This window comes from Rhinatrema bivittatum, chromosome 15, assembly GCF_901001135.1.
Source record: "Rhinatrema bivittatum chromosome 15, aRhiBiv1.1, whole genome shotgun sequence".
Classification (NCBI taxonomy): domain Eukaryota; kingdom Metazoa; phylum Chordata; class Amphibia; order Gymnophiona; family Rhinatrematidae; genus Rhinatrema; species Rhinatrema bivittatum.
The window spans coordinates 74,677,808-74,701,484 of record NC_042629.1 but is presented as its reverse complement, the minus strand read 5'-3'; the positions used below and the strand labels follow the sequence as shown (position 1 = coordinate 74,701,484).

The window sequence follows — 23,677 nt, the reverse complement described above, 5'->3', positions numbered from 1 at the left end:
TCGCTCTTGGAAGAAATCCCATTTACAATTCCCTAGGAGACGAGGCTATCAATCCAGTATTAAAAGGTAATGGTCTGATTTCAGTTAAGGTTCAAATAGATCCTCTGGAAGATGCTCACTGTACTACTTTTTGGGCCCTGCAGTTTACTCCTGTTCCTTTGGGCTTCCAGTTATAACTTGTAACTATTAAGACTACTGGCCCATGAGCCTTGATTCACACCTACCTGGAGTTTTCCCCCTATTTTATATCCCCTCTTAACTTGCTTAAGCTACTCATTAAAACAATCCTCAAACAGGGGCCACACACCAAGGCTGCTTCTGAAATGCTGCAACCATGGACCCTAAACCCAGCCACCAAGTATTGTCAATAGATCCCATGATGCTATATTTCCCAGGGATAAGTAGAGGTTTTTCCCAAGTGTGTCTGGTTAATAACAGGTCATGGATCTCCAAGAACTTGTCCAAACTTGTTTTTAAACCCAGCTATGCTAGCTGCTTTTACCACATCCTCCAGCAGTGAATTCCAGAGCTTAATGGTGTATTGAGATAACAATGTTTCTCCAGTTTTAAAATGTACTACTTACTAACTTCATGGAGTGTCCCCTAGTTTTTATTTAAAAAGAGTAAATCAATTCACATGTATTCATTCCATCTGGCTCATGTGATAGATCTAAAAAATCATCTCCACTTAGCTTTCTCAAGATGAACAGCCCTAACCTCTTTAGCCTTTCCTCAGAGGAGCCATTCTATTTCTGTACCTTTTCCAGTTCAGCTCTATCTTTTTTGTGAAGTGGTGACCACAATTGTACACAGTACTCACCAAGGCATGATGAAGTATTATGACATTCGCCATTCCTTTCATAATTTCTAACATTAGCTGTCAAAGCAAAACACTGAGCCAAGAATTTTAAAGTACTGTCCACAATGCCCAGATCCTATTCCTGGGCAGTAACTCCTAATATGAAATAAAACATTAACTACAATGTGGGTTACTTTTTCCTATGTGCATCCTCTGCACTTGCCTGCCTGTATGTCATCTCCCACTCTCACAAGGTCTTCCTGCAATTTCAAACAATCTACTTTTGATTTCACTCTTCTGAATAAATTTTGTCTCATCTGCAATTTGATCACCTCATTTGTTCCCTTTTCCAGTTTATTTAAAAATATAAAAAAGCAGCGTCCCAGTACAGATCCCTGAGGCACTCTCCATCGCTTACATTCTCCACTGAGAAAACTGACCTTTTACTCCTACTCCGTTTCCTATTTTTTTTAACCAGTTTGCAATCCACAAAAGAACATTCCCCCATGACTTTTTATTTTTCTCAGGCATCTTCTATGAGGGACTTTGCCCAACATCTTCTGAAAATCTAATACTGAATCACCATTATCCACGTTTAACCCCTTCAAAAAAGGAGCAACTTGGTACAGCAAGACTTCCTGTCTGTAAATCCATGCTGTGTCCCATTAAACCATGCCTTTCTATATATTCTGTGATTTTGCTCTTTAGAATAGTTTCTATGACTTCTCCTGGCACTGAAGTCAGGCTCACTGGTCTATAGTTTCCCAGATCTATCCATACTGATCCATAAAGTCTAGAGGATGTGAATGAAGAGAAGAAGCATGGGGGTGGCTTGCGGGAATGACAGCTACTACCTAGAGATAAATACCCTTATTCAATAAACATCCTCACTGTTAATTCACAAAAAAAGCGGGGGGGAGTAGCTTGCTTGTTGCGGCAGTTACTACCCCAAACCAAGTAAGTCTGATACTTCACTTTCAATGCCTATCCAGCATAGCTCTCTGCTTCAACGGTATGGGGGAAAGAGGAAAAGAGGATTTATGTTCAGGCAACAACCAACAAGGTCTGAATTACATAGTCTGGGTAAACAAATAATTATGGGTGTAGATTGCTTTTTTCGGTGGTTACTACCCCAAATCAATTAAGCCTGATACTTCACTTGGAATACATATCCAGCGCAACTCACTGCTTCAACGGCAGGGGGGATAAAGAAAAGAATTTATATTCAGACATCAACCAACAAGGACTGAATGGCACAGGCTGGGTAAACAAATTAGCATGGGAGTAGCTTGCTTATTGCGGCAGTTACTACCTCTAACCAATTAAGCTAGATACATTACTTAGATGCAGCTCCAGCACTGCTCTCTACATCAATGGCGGGGGTGGAAGGTAACTAGAACCAAAAAGTTACTAATAAGGGCCAAGAGTAACAGATAAGTATGAGGAAAAAAAGTGTGAAAGCTTGCTGGGCAGACTGGATGGGCCATTTGGTCTTCTTCTGCTGTCATTTCTGTTTCTATAGATCACCCCTGGAACCCTTTTTAAAGATCAATGTCACATTGGCCACTCTCCAATCTTCAGGTAGAATGGACGATTTTAATGACAGTTTACAAACTACTAGGAATAGATCTGCAATTTCACTTTTGAGTTGTCTCAAGAACTATGGGGTGTAAATCATCTGGCCCAAGAAATTTGCTACTCTTTAGTTTGACAATCTACCTGGATTACATTATCCAAGCTCACCATGAAATACCATTTCTAGCATGTGTAGACACCAAACAAAATTAATTTATTCTGCTATGGTCTTGTCTTCCCTAAGTGCCCCTTTAATTCACTGATCTTATGGGCCAACAGACTCCCTTCATAGGCTTCTTGATGTGAATATATTTTTAAAAAGGTGTTATGAGCTATTGCCTCTACAGCTAACTTATTTTCACATTCTTTTTGCCTGCCTTATCGGGTTTTTTTTTTTTACATCTAACTTACCAATGATTAGGAATTTTCCAATTTTTTTCAATTGATTTCTTTTTCTAATTTTTAAAAGAAGTTTTTGGCTAAAACAGCTTCTTTCACCTCACCTTTTAACCATGCTGGAAGTTGTTTGGCCTTCCTTCTGCCTTTACTAACGCATGGAATACATCTGGTCTGGGTTTCCAAGATTTTTAAACAGTGTACATGCCTGATGTAAACTTTGTAGCTGCACCTCTTTTCTGGTTTCCTCATTTTATCAGTTTCCCTTTTGAAAGATCAATGCTAAGCAATAGATTTATTTAATGTCCTTCCGCCAGTCATTAACTCAAATTTGACCGCATTATGATCACTGTTGCTCCAAATCCTCAGTTTCACTAAGAATTAACTCTAAAATGGCTCCCCATCTCATTGTTTCTTAAACCAATTGTTCCATGAAACAGTCATTTATTTCATCTAGAAATTTTACCTTCCTAGCACCTGCCTGATGCAATATTTACCTAGTCAGTATCGGAGTAACAAGTCTCCCATTATAGAGAAACAAAGATGACCCCAAAGTTTCAGACTAAGGAAACTAGGATAAGCATGCGATCCAGAAAAAGAAAGAGGGATGTGGATTTGGGGTTGAGGGGGAAAAACAGTGTCTTGGGTCATGTTAAGTTTAAGGTGGCAATAGGACATCCAGGCAGCAATTTCAGACAGTTTGGGGACTGGATTTATAGTGAAATTCCAGGTGCAGACAGCTAGATCTGAGAGTTATCAACATGAAGTGGTACTAAAAGCCTTAGGAGATCACAGCACCAAGGAGAAGAGAGCCCAGGACAGAGCCTTAAAACACACCCAGCTGTGGAATAAGAATCACCAAAGAATACAGTAAACGCATGATGAGAAAAGTTAAGAAGAAAACTAAAATAGAGTAGCCCTTAAGTCTAACAGAGTACAATGTGATAAGATTGATCAACGGAGTCGAAAGGATAAGGACTGAGTAAAGGCCCTTGTTACAAGTCTTATTATAAACTTAAGCAGTTTCTGTGGAATGCAGAAAGTGGCCAAAAGGCTAACTGAAGTGGATCCAGGACAGCTGGAGACAGAAGTATCAAGACAGCAGAGGTGAACCACACATTCAAATCATCTAGATGTGAAAGGGAGAGCCATGGAAGGATAGTTAGAGCAGGTAGGATCCAGTAAGGTGGTTTTTTTTGACAAAGTGATCACAGCATAGTTTTATAAGTATCATATCTTTGCTGTTACGGTTTATTATATTGTGCATGTATTTGTATGTTTGCATCACCAGTGACCTGATCCCCCCAAACTGTTACATAATGTACTTTTTAAAATTCTAGTCAAATTCTCCTCTGTAATAAGGAGGCTGAATTCAAAACTACTCCACTCTTTCCACCTGTAAGAAAGGTCTACTGAGGCTCCACAGACTGTGCTCGAAGACCTCCAAGATCACACAGATCTGGCACTGAAAGAAATGATTGTAAGCAAAGGAAGTATATAATAGTGATTTTAAAGGGATTTTATATTACTTATCTTAAAGCTACAGAAGTTTAAAATCATTAAGACTGGCAACGTTTAACTTCCATACCATTTCAATCTTAAAATCGTAAATGTGTAAGTGGATAAAACATGGGGAAAAAAAATTCTAAACCACTTAACAGGGGAGGTGACTTACAAATTCCAACCCATCCCCGGATAATACTATGTAATTAGTAAAAGTGCATTTCCCAAGCCCAAGATTTTGTAAATAGAACCATGGTTTACCCTTTGTATTGTTTTATAACCAAAAATACGTGTAAATACAGAAAAAAATAGTTGAGAAATCGGAAAATGAATATTCACCTAAGAAGGAGAGCAAAGCTTTTCCGAGTTCTAAACCGCCATACCGAGTCCCACTCCTCCAATCCATCTGCCAGAAAACGGTGCGATTTCCAAAAATCTATTTAGTTTCACAATCTGGCAAGGTGTGTGTGTGTGTATAGAGAGAGTTACAGATAGATGCGCACACAGCATCCAAATGCATGTGTTCCTGTAATCTACACTCCCCACAAAAAGGCAGAGGTGGCATCCGGGAGGGGAGAGTTGAGATGGAGACAGATGAGCGAGAGGGGAAAGGAAATACTTGCTGCGTTATTTTGGAAGGCAGGTGAAGTCCTCGCACTGGATGCTTAGGGAGGCTCCCCCATCTCCCGGCCGTTCTGGGCCCTTGCGCAAACCTCAAGGCGGATGAGAGGAGAGCTGCGCCCTTCCTCTCTCCTTCCCCTCCCTCCCCCTTTCCCCAGAAAGCAGCTGCCGACACGGAGCGCTCCACCCCACGGCCCAGGCGCCCCCCCCTGTTCGTGTCTCTAAAGCCTTGTCCTCGAGCTAGAGGAAGGAAAGGCCCCGTCCGGCGCCATAACGCGGAGCCTCCTTCCCTCCTCCACAGTACCCGGGCTCCGGCCGGGCCTCCTTCCTCACCTCAGGATGTTGTGAGCCTCCATGCTCCGGTTCTGGTTGCTCGAACACACCACGGCCACCCTCAGCGGCGACAGCGGCATTTTCCTGCCCTTTCCCTCCCCCCCACCCACCACCAAGCCACCGGCGGCTACGCCCGACACCAGGAAAACCCCCAACTACCGCGGTGGCTTCTTTCCCTTGCTCACCAAACCAGCTTTAATTTCATTTAGTTTCAATTTAAAAAAAAAAAACAAGAAAGAAAAAAAAAAACAAGAAAGAAAAGAAAATAAGCTGCCACCGAAAGGGAACCGCTGCTGACAAGCTCCTGCGCCGCTCTGACAAAATGGCGCCGGCGCTCAGGTCGGAAGTGACGTCAGGGCCGGTGACTGCGGAAGCCGGACCCGGCTTGGCCATTATGTCATGGCGGCAGACGTGGGCCTACTCGTGCCAGGAGTTCCCAGCAGCGGGGGGAGGTGGCTTGCCTACCAGCCAAAGAAAACTCCACATCACCGTTACTCAATATCACCTCTCTCTGCTTTGTTGTTCTTGTTCTCCTGGTTTGAGGAAAAAAATCGGTACTGGACGCCATTGGGAGTAATATTAATATCGTACCTCACTGCTTACCTTCGTTAGATTGAGGCACGGATGGACATAGAGTTGTTTAATCCAGGTAAGTGCCACAATGGATGGCCCACAATTTTTTTTTATTTTACAAATACAAGAAACCCAATACATATATTGGGGGGCAAAAAAATGGAAAGGAGACAAAAAGTTAAGAAACAGGTTTATTGATGTTTTGATTATATAATTACTCTCATAGGAGAAGCTGGAGAGAGTGTATTGGGCTCCATATAGGAATCTGTAGGAGCATCTATCCAAAGTGGAAAAACACTGCTGGGTAGATTGGATGGACCATTTGGTCATATGCATGCATTTAGTATGTCCCATGGACACGTGATAAACTCAGAACAACTTTAGAAGCTAGTTTTAGGAATATTTGTTGGATAGGAAGAGGGAGAACAGAAGTTCCATGTGGTGGTATAGAAAACAATTTTGAAACAGAGAAGCATAACAGCAGAAAAAAAACATATGGCTCCCCAAACCTATCCTGGGGACCACACTTTTCAGGATATCCACATTGAATATGCATGAGATAAATATGTATATACTGAGTTTCTGTGATATGCAAATTTCTTATTCATAGTGGATATTCTGAAAACCTGATTGGCTGTGGGATCCCTAGGATAAATTTAGGAAGCCTTGGCCTATCTTGTCTTCTTATCCACAACAACATCTCATTTCTACAATCTCTATTGTTCCCTCAGAGGTCCCCAGTGCTTGTCCCATGCTGTCATAGTAATATAGTAATGACGGCAGAAAAAGGCCAAATGGTCCATCCACATACCCATCAAACTTTGTATCCTAGTAACTGCCACTCTGTACAGGTAACCCCCGAGTTTTATGTTAAGGGTAGTAATATTAATAATCAAAACCAAGCAACCATCAAACCCATAACAAAATTACTGCTGGCAACATTTTTAGAGGATGAGAAGCCTTCCTGATAATTCATACAAAGCTGCTGTTTGAACATGCTTTGCTTTTGGATTTGGCCGTAGAAGCAGTCCTGTGCTTGTACCCTGGACTGTAAAAGTCAGGGCCCAGTGTTGGTTGTCATCTGAATCCAATTCTCCCCCCCCCCTGTTGAAGTTGCTTCAAGATTATGTAAGCTGTTGCTCCATGCTGATTACAACCCATGCACCCTTTTCTTAATTTCCAGCTCTAGCCCTTAGTGATCCACAGTGTTTATCCCATGCATTTTTTAATTTATTTACTGTTTTTTATCTTCACCACCTCTTCTGGAAGGGCATTCCAGGCATCCACCACCCTTTCCGTGAAGAAATATTTCCTGATGTTGGTTCCAAGTCATCCCCCCTGAAGTTTCATATCATGACTCCTAGTTCTTCTGTTTCTTTTCCTCCAGAAAAGGTTTGAGGAACATGCATCATTAAAACCATTCTGAATCATATCTCCTCTGCACCTCCTCTCCTTCAAGGTATACATATTCAGATCCTTCAGCCTCTTCTCATAAGTCTTCTGATACAGATCCTACACCATTTTGGTTGCCCTTCTTTGTACCGATTCTGTCCTGTCTCTGTCCGTTTTGAGATACGGTCGTCAGAACTGAACCCAGTACTCCAGGTGAGGCCTCACCAAGGCCCTGTACAAGGGGATTATCACCTCCTTTTTCTTACTGGTTATTCCTCTCTGTGCAGCCCTGCATTCTTCTGGCTTTAGCTATCACCTTGTCACATTGCTTCACCATCTTCAGATACTATCCCTGTCTCTACCACCTCCACTGGGAGGCTGTTCCATGCATTTCATAACCCTCTATGCAAAGAAATATTTTCTTAGTTTATTCCAGAGTCTTCTGTCTTTTCCCCCTCATCCTAGAGCCTCCTTTCCATTGGTACCTTGGAGGAGGTATTTAAATGTTTCTATCATATCTCCCTTATTCTGCCTCTCTTGTAGTGTGTACATGTTTAGATCCTTAAGTCTGTCCCCATATGCTTTAGATCAAAGACCACCAAGCCTTTTAGTAGCCACCCTTGACTGACTTCTTTCAGTTTATATCCTTTTCAAGGTGTGGTCTCCAGAATTGTAAACAGTTTTGCAAATGAGTTCCACCAGCGCTTATACAAGGGCAATATCACCTCCTTTTTGCCCTGTATACTTAAACAGAAGGACTGAAGAGACTAACTCATCTCTTTTCTTATGCCCTAGCATTAGAGGTCATAAAGATCAGAGAGAAGAAAAAAGTTATAATCTGTGTTCCACTTCAGTGGCCTCTAATAGGTGTCAAATGACCAGTTTCTGGAGGTCCAAGAGAAGCTCCAGACCTGCCCTCTGCTGGCAAGAATCTGGAGATAAAGTGAGGGATGCTGTGGTTCAGTTGAAGGATCACTTGAGACCCTCCAGCATCTCTTGGCCAATACGTCAGACCCACCGTCCTCTGCCAGGAAATATCCTTCGGCCTCACGTGTCCGCATGCCATCGGTGGATTCTAGGGACCTCTCTAGGGAGCAGCAGACCCCCAGGCCTCAGCCGGCACCACAGCAGAGCTCCGCTACAGGGTTTGGACTGGCTGCGAGGAGCATAAGCCCTGTAACCATACCTGCGATGTTGGTACCTCTGGTCCGGAGGTCAGCTACGGACCTTTGTGGACCACTGGCCACAGTCACCTCAGACCAGTTGGTCTTGTCCACCATTCGTCAAAGGTATTGGATGAACTTCCTGGATGTCCCTGCAACTCTCCCCCCTGCCCATCGTGGGGCCAGTCCCTGCATCAGGAAATTCTCTGGACAGAGCTCTCCGCCCTTGTAATGGCCAGAGCAGTAGAACCTGTACCGCTGTTTCCTGATTCCAAAGAGAACAGGGGGCTCCGCCCCATCTTGGATCTGAGGGCCTTGAACAAATTTCTGCAAAGAGAAAAGTTCAAGATGGTCTCGCTGGGCACTCTGATTCCCCTCCTCAAAGGTGCATTCGCCCACATCGAGATTTCCCCAGTTACAGGAAGTATCTACAGTTCCTCGTGTGCGACAGCCACTTCCAGTACACAGTGTTGCCATTCGGCCTTGCTTTGGCCTCACAGGTCTTCACCAAATGCCTGGCAGTAGTGGGTGTGCACCTCCGCCGGCTGGGGGTGCATATGTTTCCCTACTTGGATGATTAGCTTGTCAAGAGCGCCATCCAGGAGGGGGTGCTTCGCTCCTTCGCTTGACCATTCAGGTGCTGGAGTCCCTCTGGTTTGTTATCAACTACCCAAAGTCCCATCTCACCCCATCGCCTCAATTGGACTTCATCGGTGCCCGTCTGGTCACGTCACAGGCCCGGGCCTTTTTTCCTCGCGATCGGGCACTTGCTGTGGCATCTCTGGCGAGTCTAGTCCGCCGAAGCCGACAGGTGTCACCTTAAGTTCCTGCCTAGAGTGGTGACTGATTTTCATCTTACCTAGTCAATTGTCCTGCCCACCTTTTTTCCTGGGCCTCATTCGCACCAGGGCGAAAGGACTCTGCACAGCTTGGATTGCAAGAGGGCTTTAGCTTTCTACCTCGAATGGACCATAGGCAGACCACGCAACTCTTCATCTCATTCAACAAGAATAGACTGGGGGTTGCAGTTAACAAGCAAACGCTGTCAAACTGGCTGGCGGATTGTATTTCCTTCTGCTATGTGCAGGCGGGCCTTCAGCTTGGAGGCCATGTCAAGGCTCACTTGGTCAGAGTCTTGGCGGCTTCGGTGGCCGACTTGTGTGCAATTCCCGTAGCTGAAATCCGCAAGGCTGCAAAGTGGAGTTCTCTTCCTACTTTCGTCGCCCATTACTGCTTAGACAGGGATGGCCGACACGACAGCAGTTTCGGCCAATCTGTCCTTCGGAATGTCTTTCACCTGTAACACCCAACTCTTCCTACCTAGGGCCCTTTTTTCGGGTTCAGGCTGTCTACCTCTATTACCAACAGCACCTGTGTTTTTGTGCCCTTTGGCATCTGCTTAGGTGTGTGTTGGTCTTACCTCTTCTTCGGGACAGCCTGTAGCTATGTGAGGACTACCATCCTACTTGTCCTAGGAGAAAGCAAAGCTGCTTACCTGTAACAGGTGTTCTCTTAGGACAGCAGGATGTTAGTCCTCACGAACCCTCCTGCCACCTGGGTTTCTCCTATGTTGTTTTATTTTTTCCTTATTCTATGTTACGAGACTGAAGGGGGACCCAGTGTGGATAGTGGCATGCTGGGCATGCTCAGTGTGCCAGTCAAAGTTTTATGCTGGGCTCCATGTGATGATGTCACCCATGTTTGAGGACTAACATCCTGCTGTCCTAGGAGAACACCTGTTATACAGGTAAGTAACTCTGCTTTCTCTGTGTTGTGATGTGTGCCTTCCACCTTAGTATCATTATGACACTTAATTTACTGCTTTCAGTGGAGAAAAATAATTGTATGTTTTCACTTCATTGAGAAAAAAGCACTTGTCTTTTTGCCACATGATTTGGACGTCCATAGCAAGGGGCGCCTAATATTCTGCTGAGGTTGTTGAAGTGAATTATAACAAAAAAAGAAGTGGAATGAAAACGGACGCTTGTATCGAGCGCCCGATGCAATAAGCTATTGAGTGGCGCGGACGCTCAATTCTCCATTAGTGCGCCCTTCTCATTTAAATATTGCATCGAGCGCCCAGGTGGCGAGGCTGCGTGCGCCCTAGGAAAGGTTTTCAGGGCACATCTTATTGCATGGGCCCCTTTGGGTCTGTCCTGAAGATGTTTGAATTCTATGCAGCACGGCGTTTCTTATGTTCTTAACTTTTCACAGGCTAGAGAAATGTATCCTCCAAGCTGGCCCAAATGTCTTTTTTTTCATTACATGGAAAAAGTGCTCCAAGTCGACTAGCTGTACACATTTGGACATTTTTTTCCTAGACCAGAGCTTTCTCGGAACAGAAGCCATAAAGCTCTGTCTTATCTCATTAGTGTGCAATGCCCTGCACATGATGATTTTCTCTTGCATTCACAGACACTAAACATCAGCTTTTTACATTACTGTGACAGGATAAAGGGAGAAGAGAATGAACATAAGCAACTAGACTGAAGCAGATGGGGATCTCTTACCAGCTCAGCTAAGTGGGAAGCTAGAAGTTAGATCCCCAGTAGGAAAGTCAGGCTGCAGTACTGTGGGGTGCAGAGTCACAAAGCACCCAAATTCATGGACGTCCACTAGCCTGATTCATTCTGTATCCATGGGAAAAAGTCTTAGTGCAGGGGGAAATCCAAGTATATTCTTAAGGGATCTTTTTGATATAAACGATGATGTAAACCTTCCTAAATCAGAAGATTAGTTAACTAAGACTTCTGGTCTTAATAAATACTCCCTTTCGTTGTACATTATTACCCAAGCTATATACAGTAATTAGTTTTGCAGATTTATTAGACTTTTTCAAAATATTCAGCTTTTCCGGAGGCGCAAGAATAATTAGTCTAATCTGGCAAATTATTCTGCCCCCTTCCACAATCCGCCCAGTCATCTCAGGATGCAGCATGCTTTCAACCATCGGCCAGGAAATGGATCTCACCGATGCAAAAGCAGCCACAAACTGTACTGCATAGTCGTTTATGGGTAAAGGCAGAAGCCTTCCCGGAGCCGTTTAGGGGTCATGACTTCATCCTTCTACATAAATGTTTCCATCCTTTTGTTTTCGGAATGCATTTGTCTTGCAGGATGTGTCTCCAGTCTCGAGCTGAGTGTGAATGGCTAGTTTGGTTCTGCATCTGCTGTCATTATCACCCCCTAATCATCATTCTGCCTGGGAATGAATGCAGCTATTGCCATCCTTCATCATCTCTTCAGTAACAGATGTTTCTCCATTGCTCACTGAAGGACTCTTCGTGCTTTATATTCCACGCACTGACTATGAAACTATAGAGGACTTATGTCTCACATCTCTACCAGATCTCTAATAAAAATCTGTAATAAAAATAGACCAAGCTATAGTCTCCTCTGTCCTCACTCCCACCCTAGGCTCTGTGCTGCGATGCTATCCCTTTGGAGGCCAATAAAGGTGCCAAGTGAGCAACGTTAGCAAACAATATGTTGCCTTATCCCTTTCCTTGCCTTGGTGAAACGGATAAGGCAGCTCGCTGACCGACGTATGCTCAGAATCTAGTTTCCTAGCTAGTGCCCTTTGTGTCTTGTCCGTTGGGTTGGGCATGACCACAGAAGTGGTGCGCTCTGGCCCAGGCAGGGTGGCTGATGCCGAGGCAGCCCCTGCCAGCCAAAGAGCAGCACTGAGGCGCACACCTTGGGGGAGACTGCTCTGCAGCCCTCCGGCCAAGGGTTTCGAAAGCCACAATCTGAGGAGGAAGGTGAACAAAGGGGTGAAAAAAATAACGTAAGAGAGCAAACAGAAGGAAAATAAATGTTGGAACTCCATGGGATATGTGGGGACTGTCAGTGTCAGTCATAGCTTTCAAATAAAAGTAGCAGCTTATAGAAGGAATGTATAGGCCACTGCCTTGCTTTGAAGAAAGTCGGTCTTCCCTTTTGAATCCACTTTTAAAAACACATGGACCAGGCTGGTCCTGCGGCTCAGGCTGCAGCGCTGAGGCAGGGTACTCGGGTAGGGCCTGTTTTAGGGGGGGGGGGGGGGGCAGACTCAGCTGCTTGAGACCCTAGCACCTCAAGGGGCTCCCTTGGCAAAGCTGAGTGATGTTACTGAGGCAGCCCCTCGGGGCACTGCACTGGCTGAGCCCCATTCCTCCGTTTCTGTCCCGGGCTCCTCTATGTCTAGTGCTGGCCCTAGACTCGGGTGCGAGGATCCTGTCTGATGGGACTTTCTGGGGTCAGCAATGCCAGGACTCAGTCCTGAGAGTCAAGACGGGTGGGTGAAGAAGCTTCTGCTACTACAGTGACCTCTGCTGGCCACTGAGGGTAAGTCCTCGGCTCCTGAGAATTCTGGAATCACCTGGACATACATTTGGGGCTGGATGTAAATCCCTCTCCCCCCACCAGATATAGTGCCAGTACATAAGTAATCTGGGCAGCAATTTCTCAGTGGACAGCTGTCCACCAGCAAGTCCTGTGTGTCTGTCCCGCAGAGCTGTGAGGTAACTTTCTTTCTTGGCCCTTTTGCTGCCATTTTAATGCCCCTGTAGGGGCCATGTAGACTCATCCTGGGCAAGCTGTGTTGTGTGTTTAGAGTGGAACCTTTCAGCTGCTCTGAAGTTTTCCATTTGAATAGCAGAATCGCTGACAGAATGATCTCAGCAGTGAGCCAAGCTGCAAAGTCTCCAGAACAGAGACATGGGCCCTTGTGAGCTTCAGGCTGACAAAAGAAGAAACAGCCCGGCAGATGGGCTTTAGTGTCATCGTTGCGCTAGGACAGTTCCTACACGGCCCTTTCAGTATCCAGCCATGTCCTGCCATGGCAAGGGCCGGGAGTCCAGCACCTGCACCACATTTATTTCTGTTCACAGCACTTGGAAAGGGATTTCCCCAAAGAGCTTACAGTCTATAAGTGACTGATGGCCACCTGCAGGGGGAGGCGAAGAGGGGCTTGCAGACTGTTGGATTTAGTTGCCCGCACCCCCTGCCAACAGAAGGAGTTGGTGCCATGTGTGGGCATTTGGTGCCAAGAAGGGAGGGTGGCAGCCCTATGAAGTTGTAGTGATCTGACACAGCACTAGTAGCAGAAAAGGGTCCTCCTATCCAGAGAATCAGTGGAAAGGTAAGAGCAGAGCAAGGGGAAAAAAAAAAGCGAGTTAACTGGCTGTAATCGGGCTGCCGTGGCCATCTGGAGGGAACATCAGTGGAGATGTGATTAAGGGCTTTCATGAGAAATGACGACTCTTCCATCATTATGGAGTAGAATCTCTGCACTTCCAAACAAAAATATAATAAAGGAAAACTCAGCAGTGCCCCTCTAAGAAGAAACTCTTCCATCTAATGCTTCACTGTCCTAATTAACGGGCTGTTTTGTTTTGGTTTTTTTTAATAATGCTTCTGTCCTGAACAGAGAAGAAGGGATAGGAAGGTCAGGCTGTGTTCTACCTGCAGTCGGGAGCTTATCTTCTGATCCTGGCGCTGCCAGTCTCATTCTTCCTTCATACCAAATTCAGAAAGAACGCGGCTGGAGCTGGCAGCACCATTTTCACTGCACAAGAAGTTGGTGTGTAAAATAGTGACGTGAGCACGAAGTCACAGAGTCAAAATAAAGAAGCTTGTTGGTAGTAGCCGTGGCCTGGTAACTGCAGGGTTAACCTATGATCGCTTCTCAGCCCTTGCTGGCTGGGATCAAAGCGCAATGTCTGAGCTATGATTGACCACAGTATAAAGAAACTTGCTCAAAATACCGAAACACAAAAATGAATTTAGGACTAGGATGCTCCAAAATGCAACTTTAAATATCCATCATCGTGTGGCCATAAGGACTGCATGAATTCTTTCAATGACTAATGTCCAAAATGGAGTGAGCTGTATAATCGATCATTCAAAAGGGCAGTGGGTCATGTGCAATAGCTCATATGTAACGGCTAGACCCTGAAAGGCTTAGTTTTTCTTTGTTTTTAGTCTTTTTTTAATAATGCAAATAAAACTGAAAATGAAAAAGTAGCTGTGACCCTTTTCTGAGAAAGCTTCCAATAGCAACCACAAGTTGAGGAAGGAAGCTGCTTCCTGCAGAGGTTGCTGTAAGCTTCAGTTCTTTTCTTTGCAAGCTGTCAGCAATCTAAATTTAAGATTGGAGCACAACCCTTTCCTGAGATTAGGGCAGAGATTAACCCCCATTGGGGATATAATCGGGGCAGATGCCTAGGGGCTGCCACCCTGCTGTGTAATCCTCTGCAGCAGGGCTTGCTTTAGCTCTTCTTCCATGGGGGCAGGGGGACTGCTGGTTGTCCACATCTACCTGTAGAGATGATGATGTAATGTGACCATTGCGGCTCCATGTCAAAGCAAGAGAATTAAACCTCCAGCTTAGAAAGGTTAAAAGGACATTACAAGGACTGATAAAAGTGTAAATGTGGGCGTGCATGTTGCTGTTTGAGCAGTAGATGGCATCCGAGCACCACAAAGGGAGACTGCAGCACTTTGGTTTCTGTGTGCATCACGCTGTGCTCGGTAAAGTTATTTATTTACAGTTGTAACCTGTCTCTTCAAATAATGCTCAAGGCAGCTTTTATCATAGTTGATACATTAAAAAAAACAATAGTACAGTAAAAAGATCAGAAGAGAAGAACGAGCATAGCAGAATGTAAGCAATAAAAAAACATACCGCTAGTTAAACAGCCACAAATGTTAATAAAACAAGATGTAACGCAATTAAGAACCATATCCCTATAAAATAAATATCAGAGTATCAAAACTAAGACTGTCAAATGTCTACCGTTATTTACCATGTAAATTAAGTCAGAATAATAGAAAACACGGCTTAAGAACATAAGAACATGCCATACTGGGTCAGACCAAGGGTCCATCAAGCCCAGCATCCTGTTTCCAACAGTGGCCAATCCAGGCCATAAGAACCTGGCAAGTACCCAAAAACCCAACCATAATGCATGGGGCAGACCATGATAGTCCCTAGATTACCTCTTGGCAGATTATTATGATACAATTACAAACAATTCAAAGTATGTTTTTATGCCAATGCCAGAAGTCTAGAGAACTGGAATTGATGTTCATGTGTTTATATTTATTATGCATTTTTGAGTCTCCCATACCGAAGCCCTAGGCAATGTAGAAAATAAGAACATTCATCATTTTAAACATAAACATACAGATAAAACAAAATAGAACAATTATCAAGAACATTAAAATCAGTAACCTGATCCCTGGCTTGAAAACCAATCCTGCCATAATAATAAACGTTCACAGTTATAAAATAGACATAGCAATGAATACACAGAAAACAAAATAAAATTATCAAACCAATAAAAAGTCACTTACATGAGCCCCATCTTAAAACCCAATTTGCTAATCAAAAGCCTGCTGAAATAAAAATGCTTTGAGCCTGGCTTTGAAGGTTTTAGTACAAGTAAGCAGGTGAAGACTCTCCAGTAAAGAGTTCCAGAGCATAGGAGCAACAGCAAAGAGAGCCTGCCACACTGCTGGAACATCTAGCAATCCCCGTTGTGAAGAGCAGAGAGTACGTGTTGAGTTATAGATACAGAGCATGGGGTGCATCCATGGAACAGGGCTTAGCGACCAGTAGTACAATTTTAAATTTCATGTACCACTGTACAGGCAGACAATGCAACTTGAATGTTACTGGTGGTGGGATCCTTCATTTTCCTCCCAGAAATCAACTTGGCTGGGAGCACTGAGAGGAGAGGATCACCTTGCTGGTGGCTGGAAAGAATCAGTAAGTACTGCCTGGGGACATTTTTAAAACATTAAAAGTACTGGAGAGAAGTAAAACAATTGGGGTATATTATTTAGTGTCTGTGTGTGTCTGTATTGAATAGCTAGTCAGAGGGCAGGCAAGAGCCAGGAGTTTTGTGTGATTTGTGTTAAATAGGTAGCCAGGCAGGCAAAAAAACCAGAAGTTTGTGTATATAGACTTAATTGGCATCTCAGAGACGTGGTGGAAAGAGGATAACCAATGGGACAGTGCTATACTGGGGTACAAATTATATCGCAATGACAGAGAGGAGCATCTTGGTGGCGGAGTGGAGCTTTATGTCCGGGTTGAGACTAAAAGCTAGATTTTAAAAGGCGCACACAGTTCCCGGCGCGCGCACATGGACGCACCGATTTTATAACATGGGTGCACACATGCACGGGTCGTGATTCATGCGTGGGGATGATTTTTAAAAAATTAATGCGGCGACGCAATCGGCCCGTTCCCAGTTCCCTCCCAGTTTGCTCAGGTTAAGGATTCAGACTGGGAGAGAATTTCCCTATCACCCTACTTACTCTGCCTCCCTTTTCCCCTCTCCTCCCTGACCCCAAACCTACCCTACCTATCCTTTTTTTTTTTTGTTGCAGTACTTATTTCCTCTTCATCGGAGAAGTCTAATGGCGCTGTCCTGGCTGGCCCCTGCCCTCCTGCCACCCCTTTTAGCTCTGCCGGCACTCCTGCGCATACCGGCAGATATGCACATGGCCGGGCTATTTCTAAAATGTGCTCAGCACACACACGGCCTGGCCAAGTGCATATCTGCCGGGATTTGTGTGCACTGGCGATTAAACATTTACCCATAAATGCACAATTGAATCTTTATGGGTAGAAATCCCACGTGTGTTGGGGAAGAGTATAGTGTTAGGGGTATACTACCGTCCACCTGGACAAAATGGTGAGATGGACAGTGAAATGCTAAGAGAAATTAGGGAAGCAAACCAAATTGGTAGTGCAGTAATAATGGGAAACTTCAATTACCCCAATATTGACTGGGTAAATGTATCATCGGGACACACTAGAGAGAGAAAGTTCCTGGATGGAATAAATGACAGTTTTATGGAGTAATTGGTTCAGGAACTGATGAGAGAGGGAGCAATTTTAGATCTAATTCTCAGGGGAGAACAGGATTTGGTGAGAGAACTGTGGTGGGGCCGCTTGGCAATAGTGATCATAATATGATCAAATTTGAATTAATGACTGGAAGGAGGACAATAAGCAAATCCATGGCTCTAGTGCTAAACTTTCAAAAGGGAAACTTTGATAAAATGAGAGAAATAGAAAAAAACTGAAAAATGCAGCTACAAAGTTAAAAAGTGTGCAAGAGATGTGGACACTATTAAAAAAAAAAAACAAAAAACCATCCTAGAAGCACAGTCCAGATGTATTCCTCGCATCAGATAATAGAAGAACTAGGGGGCACTCCTTGAAATTAACAAGTAGCTCGTTTAAAACAAATCGAAGAAAAGTCTTTTTCACTCAGCGCATAGTCAAGCTCTAGAATTCATTGTCAGAGGATGTGGTACAGCAGTTAGTGTAACTCGGTTTGGATAAGTTCCTCGAGGAAAAATCCATAAACTGCTATTAATTAATATGCAATAGTAGCTTGTGATCTATCTAATGTTTGGGTACTTGCCAGGTTCTTATGGCCTGGATTGGCCACTGTTGGAAACAGGATCCTGGGCTTGATAGACCCTTGGTCTGACCCAGTATGGAAATTCTTACGTTCTTATCTAACATCTGCAGAGCTCTCAGGCATATGCTGGTTGGCCGATATACAAGGAATTGCAGTAATCAAGTAAAGTCAATATCATGGCCTGAACTTCTGTACTAAAGTTTGGGAATTTAACAATGGCTTCAAACCACTCAGCAGTCGTCGTATGAAAAAGCCAGTTCTCACGACAGATTTAATATGCTTTGAGAGCATCAATTTCAAGTCACTTATAATATCAAGACTTTTTTCCTGCAAAGCAACAAGCATGTCAGTATTCTGTACATAAACAGCTGAAGGGAGTGGAAATCCACCAATACCAGAATATTATAAAACAATTATCTCACTCTTTAGACAAATTAAGTAACAACTTATGAGTTAAACCACTTCCTGATAGCAGAGGGGCAGATAGAAATGATCTCGACTGTTTCCGATCATGAGGGGCAAACCGATTTGTAAAACTGGATATTGTCGGCATATAACCAGTATCCCACACAGAGACCAGCCATTAAGTAACAAATAGAAACCATACAGATGTTGAACAAGACAGCTGACAAGGCCCATCTCTGGGGACACCACTGCCAAGCTAAGGTATATTACTGATCCACAGCTGTTGCAAACATTTGGAAAGACCTTGGGGACGTATCCAGTTTATGGCACTGATCAAAGCTGTAGACATAATAGGCATCTTGGAGACCTGGTGGAAAGAGGATAACCAATGGGACACTGTGATACAAATTATATCCAGGTGATAGGCCAGGTCAAATTGGTGGAAGGGTGGCATTTGTATATTAAGAATTGCATGGAGTAAAACAGGATAAAAGTCCTGCAGGAAGCAAAATGTAGTATGGAATCTTTATGGATAGAAATACCACCTGTGATGGGGAAGAGTATTGCAGTTGGGATATACTACCATCCATCCACCTGGCCGGGGTGAAGAGACAGACAGTGCAATGCTAACAGAAATTAGACAAGCTAACAAATTAGGCACCACAATAATAACGGGAGATTTCAGTTAGCCCAATATTGATTGTGTAAATGTCTCATCAGTACATGCTAGAGAGATTAATCTTCTAAATGCCATAAATGGCTGCTTCATGGAGCAGCTGGTCCTGGAAACGACGAGAGGGGGATCTACTCTAGATCTAATCCTCACTGCAGCACAGGTTCTGATGAGAGAGGCACTGGGCCCGGATAGTATACACTTCAGAGTTCTGAAAGAACTAAAACATGAAATTGCAGACTTATTACTAGTAATCTCTAACTTTTCATTCAAATCGGCTATGGTACCTGAGGATTGGAGAGTGGCCAACATACCTACCGCCTGTTTTTAAAAAGGACTCCAGGTTGATCTGGGAAGCTACAGACCAGTGAGCTTGACATTGGTGCCAGGCGAAATGGTAGAAGCTATTCTGAAGAACAAAATTACTGGCCATCTGGATAGACATAGACTAATGGGGCAGAGCCAACATGGATTGGGCAAAGGGAAATCTTAACTTACAAATGTTATAATTTTTTTGACATATTGACAAGGACGAATCTGTTGTTATAGTATACCTGGATTTTCAGAAGGCATTTAACAAAGTTCTTGGTGAGAGACTCATCAGGAAATTAAGACGTCATGGGCAGTGTCCTATTGTGGATTGGTAACTGTCTAAAGATAGGAAACAAAGGGTAGGACTGAATGTTCATTTCTCTGAAAGGAGGACGGTAAACAGTGGAGTGCCTCAGGGATCTGTCCTGGGACCTGTGCTTTTTAATATGTTTATAAATGATCTGGGAAAGGGAGTGAAGAGTGAGGTGATACAAAATTATTCAGTTATTAGATCACAAGCTGACTGTGAGGAACAGAGTCTCTAAATGGCAGATACATTTTAATGTGGACAAGTGCAAAGTGAATGTTGGGCATTATAAGGGAAGGAATGGAAAATAAACAGAGGATACCATATTGTGCCTCAGTATCCATCCCTGCTGTGAAGGCACTTCGAGTATTGTTTTGCAGTTCTCTTTGCCTCATCTCAAAGAATTAGTGGAGCTAGAAAAAATAGAGACAAGTGCAAGCAAAATGATAAAGAAGGTGGAATGGCGTCCCCATGACGAAAAGATAAACAGGGCTCTTCAGCCTGGAGAAGACAGCAAAGGGGAGATATGATAGAGGTCTCCAAAATACCTAATCACACAATGGCAAACCTTAGCAGAGCTGGAGGGTATCTTCAGGTATTGAATCTGATGTGAAGACTGGTTACAGCGCCGGCAGGCTGCGCGCGTCTCATGAGCATCAGGTTCTGTAATCTGCTCCTGCTTCCCTTGCTCTTGGACTACGTGAGGACTAGCAGGCGCTGAAGTCTCATCACTTGTTCAGACCATGAAAACATCCAGGCAACCAGCAGCTGAAATTAAGAGAATCCGTCAGACAGCTGACCAGCACACATGGCTACCTGGAGGGCTCAGCTAGATAGCATACAAGCCAGTATACCCAAATAACTAACATGCTCAGCACTACTAACCAGTGCATTTGGGTACCCAGGACATAGAGGCAGGATAACCCTCAGTTAACAATATACTAAGCTAACCAATGTATTCAATCAATAAGACTCGCCCAGACTCAGCACTCCCAGCTAGGAGAACACTCGCCCAGTCTCGGTATATTCAGTCAGAATAAACTCGCCCAGGCTGTGCACACCCAGCTAGGAGAAGACTCACCCAGTCTCGGTATATTCAGTCAGAATAAGACTCGCCCAGACTCAGAACTCACAGCTAGGAGAAGACTCGCCCAGTCTCAGTATATTCAGTCAGAATTAGACTCGCCCAGGCTGTGCACACCCAGCTAGGAGAAGACTCACCCAGTCTCGGTATATTCAGTCAGAATAAGACTCGCCCAGACTCAGCACTCATAGCTAGGAGAAGACTCGCCCAGTCTCAGTATATTCAGTCAGAATTAGACTTGCCCAGGCTGTGCACACCCAGCTAGGAGAAGACTCACCCAGTCTCAGTATATTCAGTCAGAATTAGACTCGCCCAGGCTGTGCACAACCAGCTAGGAGAAGACTCACCCAGTCTCGGTATATTCAGTCAGAATAAGACTCACCCAGGCTCTGCACTCCAAGCTAGGAGAAGACTCACCCAGTCTCAGTATATTCAGTCAGAATAAGACTCGCCCAGACTCAGCACTCATAGCTAGGAGAAGACTCACCCAGTCTCAGTATATTCAGTCAGAATAAGACTCGCCCAGACTCAGCACTCCCAGCTAGGAGAAGACTCACCCAGTCTCGGTATATTCAGTCAGAATAAGACTCGCCCAGACTCAGCACTCCCAGCTAGGAGAAGACTCACCCAGTCTCAGTATATTCAGTCAGAATAAGACTCGCCCAGACTCAGCACTCATAGCTAGGAGAAGACTCGCCCAGTCTCAGTATATTCAGTCAGAATTAGACTTGCCCAGGCTGTGCACACCCAGCTAGGAGAAGACTCACCCAGTCTCAGTATATTCAGTCAGAATTAGACTCGCCCAGGCTGTGCACACCCAGCTAGGAGAAGACTCGCCCAGTCTCAGTATATTCAGTCAGAATAAGACTCACCCAGGCTCTGCACACCCAGCTAGGAGAAGACTCGCCCAGTCTCAGTATATTCAGTCAGAATAAGACTCGCCCAGACTCAGCACTCCCAGCTAGGAGAAGACTCGCCCAGTCTCAGTATATTCAGTCAGAATAAGACTCGCCCAGACTCAGCACTCCCAGCTAGGAGAAGACTCACCCAGTCTCGGTATATTCAGTCAGAATAAGACTCGCCCAGACTCAGCACTCCCAGCTAGGAGAAGACTCACCCAGTCTCGGTATATTCAGTCAGAATAAGACTCGCCCAGACTCAGCACTCCCAGCTAGGAGAAGACTCGCCCAGTCTCAGTATATTCAGTCAGAATTAGACTCGCCCAGGCTGTGCACACCCAGCTAGGAGAAGACTCACCCAGAAACGGTATATTCAGTCAGAATAAGACTCACCCAGGCTCTGCACACCCAGCTAGGTGAAGACTCGCCCAGTCTCAGTATATTCAGTCAGAATAAGACTCGCCCAGACTCAGCACTCCCAGCTAGGAGAAGACTCACCCAGAAACGGTATATTCAGTCAGAATAAGACTCACCCAGGCTCTGCACACCCAGCTAGGAGAAGACTCACCCAGTCTCAGTATATTCAGTCAGAATAAGACTCGCCCAGACTCAGCACTCCCAGCTAGGAGAAGACTCACCCAGTCTCGGTATATTCAGTCAGAATAAGACTCGCCCAGACTCAGCACTCCCAGCTAGGAGAAGACTCACCCAGTCTCGGTATATTCAGTCAGAATTAGACTCGCCCAGGCTGTGCACACCCAGCTAGGAGAAGACTCACCCAGTCTCAGTATATTCAGTCAGAATAAGACTCGCCCAGGCTGTGCACACCCAGCTAGGAGAAGACTCGCCTAGTCTCAGTATATTCAGTCAGAATAAGACTCGCCCAGACTCAGCACTCCCAGCTAGGAGAAGACTCACCCAGTCTCGGTATATTCAGTCAGAATAAGACTCGCCCAGACTCAGCACTCCCAGCTAGGAGAAGACTCACCCAGTCTCGGTATATTCAGTCAGAATAAGACTCGCCCAGACTCAGCACTCCCAGCTAGGAGAAGACTCACCCAGTCTCGGTATATTCAGTCAGAATAAGACTCGCCCAGACTCAGCACTCCCAGCTAGGAGAAGACTCACCCAGTCTCGGTATATTCAGTCAGAATAAGACTCGCCCAGACTCAGCACTCCCAGCTAGGAGAAGACTCACCCAGTCTCGGTATATTCAGTCAGAATAAGACTCGCCCAGACTCAGCACTCCCAGCTAGGAGAAGACTCGCCCAGTCTCAGTATATTCAGTCAGAATTAGACTCGCCCAGGCTGTGCACACCCAGCTAGGAGAAGACTCGCCTAGTCTCAGTATATTCAGTCAGAATAAGACTCGCCCAGACTCAGCACTCCCAGCTAGGAGAAGACTCACCCAGTCTCAGTATATTCAGTCAGAATAAGACTCGCCCAGACTCAGCACTCCCAGCTAGGAGAAGACTCGCCTAGTCTCAGTATATTCAGTCAGAATAAGACTCGCCCAGACTCAGCACTCCCAGCTAGGAGAAGACTCACCCAGTCTCGGTATATTCAGTCAGAATAAGACTCGCCCAGACTCAGCACTCCCAGTTAGGAGAAGACTCACCCAGTCTCAGTATATTCAGTCAGAATTAGACTCGCCCAGACTCAGCACTCCCAGCTAGGAGAAGACTCACCCAGTCTCAGTATATTCTGCTAGTGGCCCGCAGTTTCTCTCTGATGGCCTTTCTGGCCCCAGTTGGTTTTTTGGTTGTCTTGTGACACCAAAGGAAACTGTGCGGTCTTTGTTCAAAAGTTCTTCTGTTGGTTGATTCTCTAGGTCTTTTCCTGTATCTAGGAGGATCTAGACCTACCTTGCTTTCAGGGTTTGCTGATCCGAAACCCTGATTGTACTAGTCCCATGAGGCAAAGCATGCTTTTTCTTGGACGTGCATCATGCCCCTGTCTTAGGCACTTCTGCTATGCATCAGGGTATTTCTGTCTCAGTCTGTTCTATGGTTTTCTTTTGTAGAACTAGAACCTAACTCATTTCCTGCCTAGACCCATTTTTGGGTCAGCTGCCTCACAGGCAAATGGAAGAAAGATGGTGCTTTCACAGTACTCTGGGGTTCCCTGCTGTGTCCTGCACGGGCAGCCGATAGCGTGGAATCACCCATGTGTGAGGACTGCCATCTTGCTTGTCCTTGGAGGAGTTCTCCGAGAACA

General features: G+C 44.9%; 1 protein-coding gene and 1 long non-coding RNA gene across 2 annotated transcripts in view; one reads left to right on the top strand and one right to left on the bottom strand.

Moving 5' to 3' along the window:
- The window catches only part of SSU72 (SSU72 homolog, RNA polymerase II CTD phosphatase), an 81,818-nt gene extending 76,334 nt beyond the window's left edge, over positions 1-5,484 (bottom strand). The window contains exon 1 of the mRNA XM_029579318.1: positions 5,228-5,484. Within this exon, the coding sequence (XP_029435178.1) occupies positions 5,228-5,307 (80 nt within the window). The 5' untranslated portion in view covers positions 5,308-5,484. The remainder of the gene's footprint in view (positions 1-5,227) is intronic.
- Positions 5,485-5,615: 131 nt separating this feature from the next.
- On the top strand, positions 5,616-11,734 carry LOC115077115. Its single transcript, XR_003852954.1, has 2 exons — positions 5,616-5,876; positions 11,472-11,734. It is a non-coding gene; the product is annotated as an uncharacterized LOC115077115 (long non-coding RNA).
- The last annotated feature ends 11,943 nt before the right edge of the window (positions 11,735-23,677 follow it).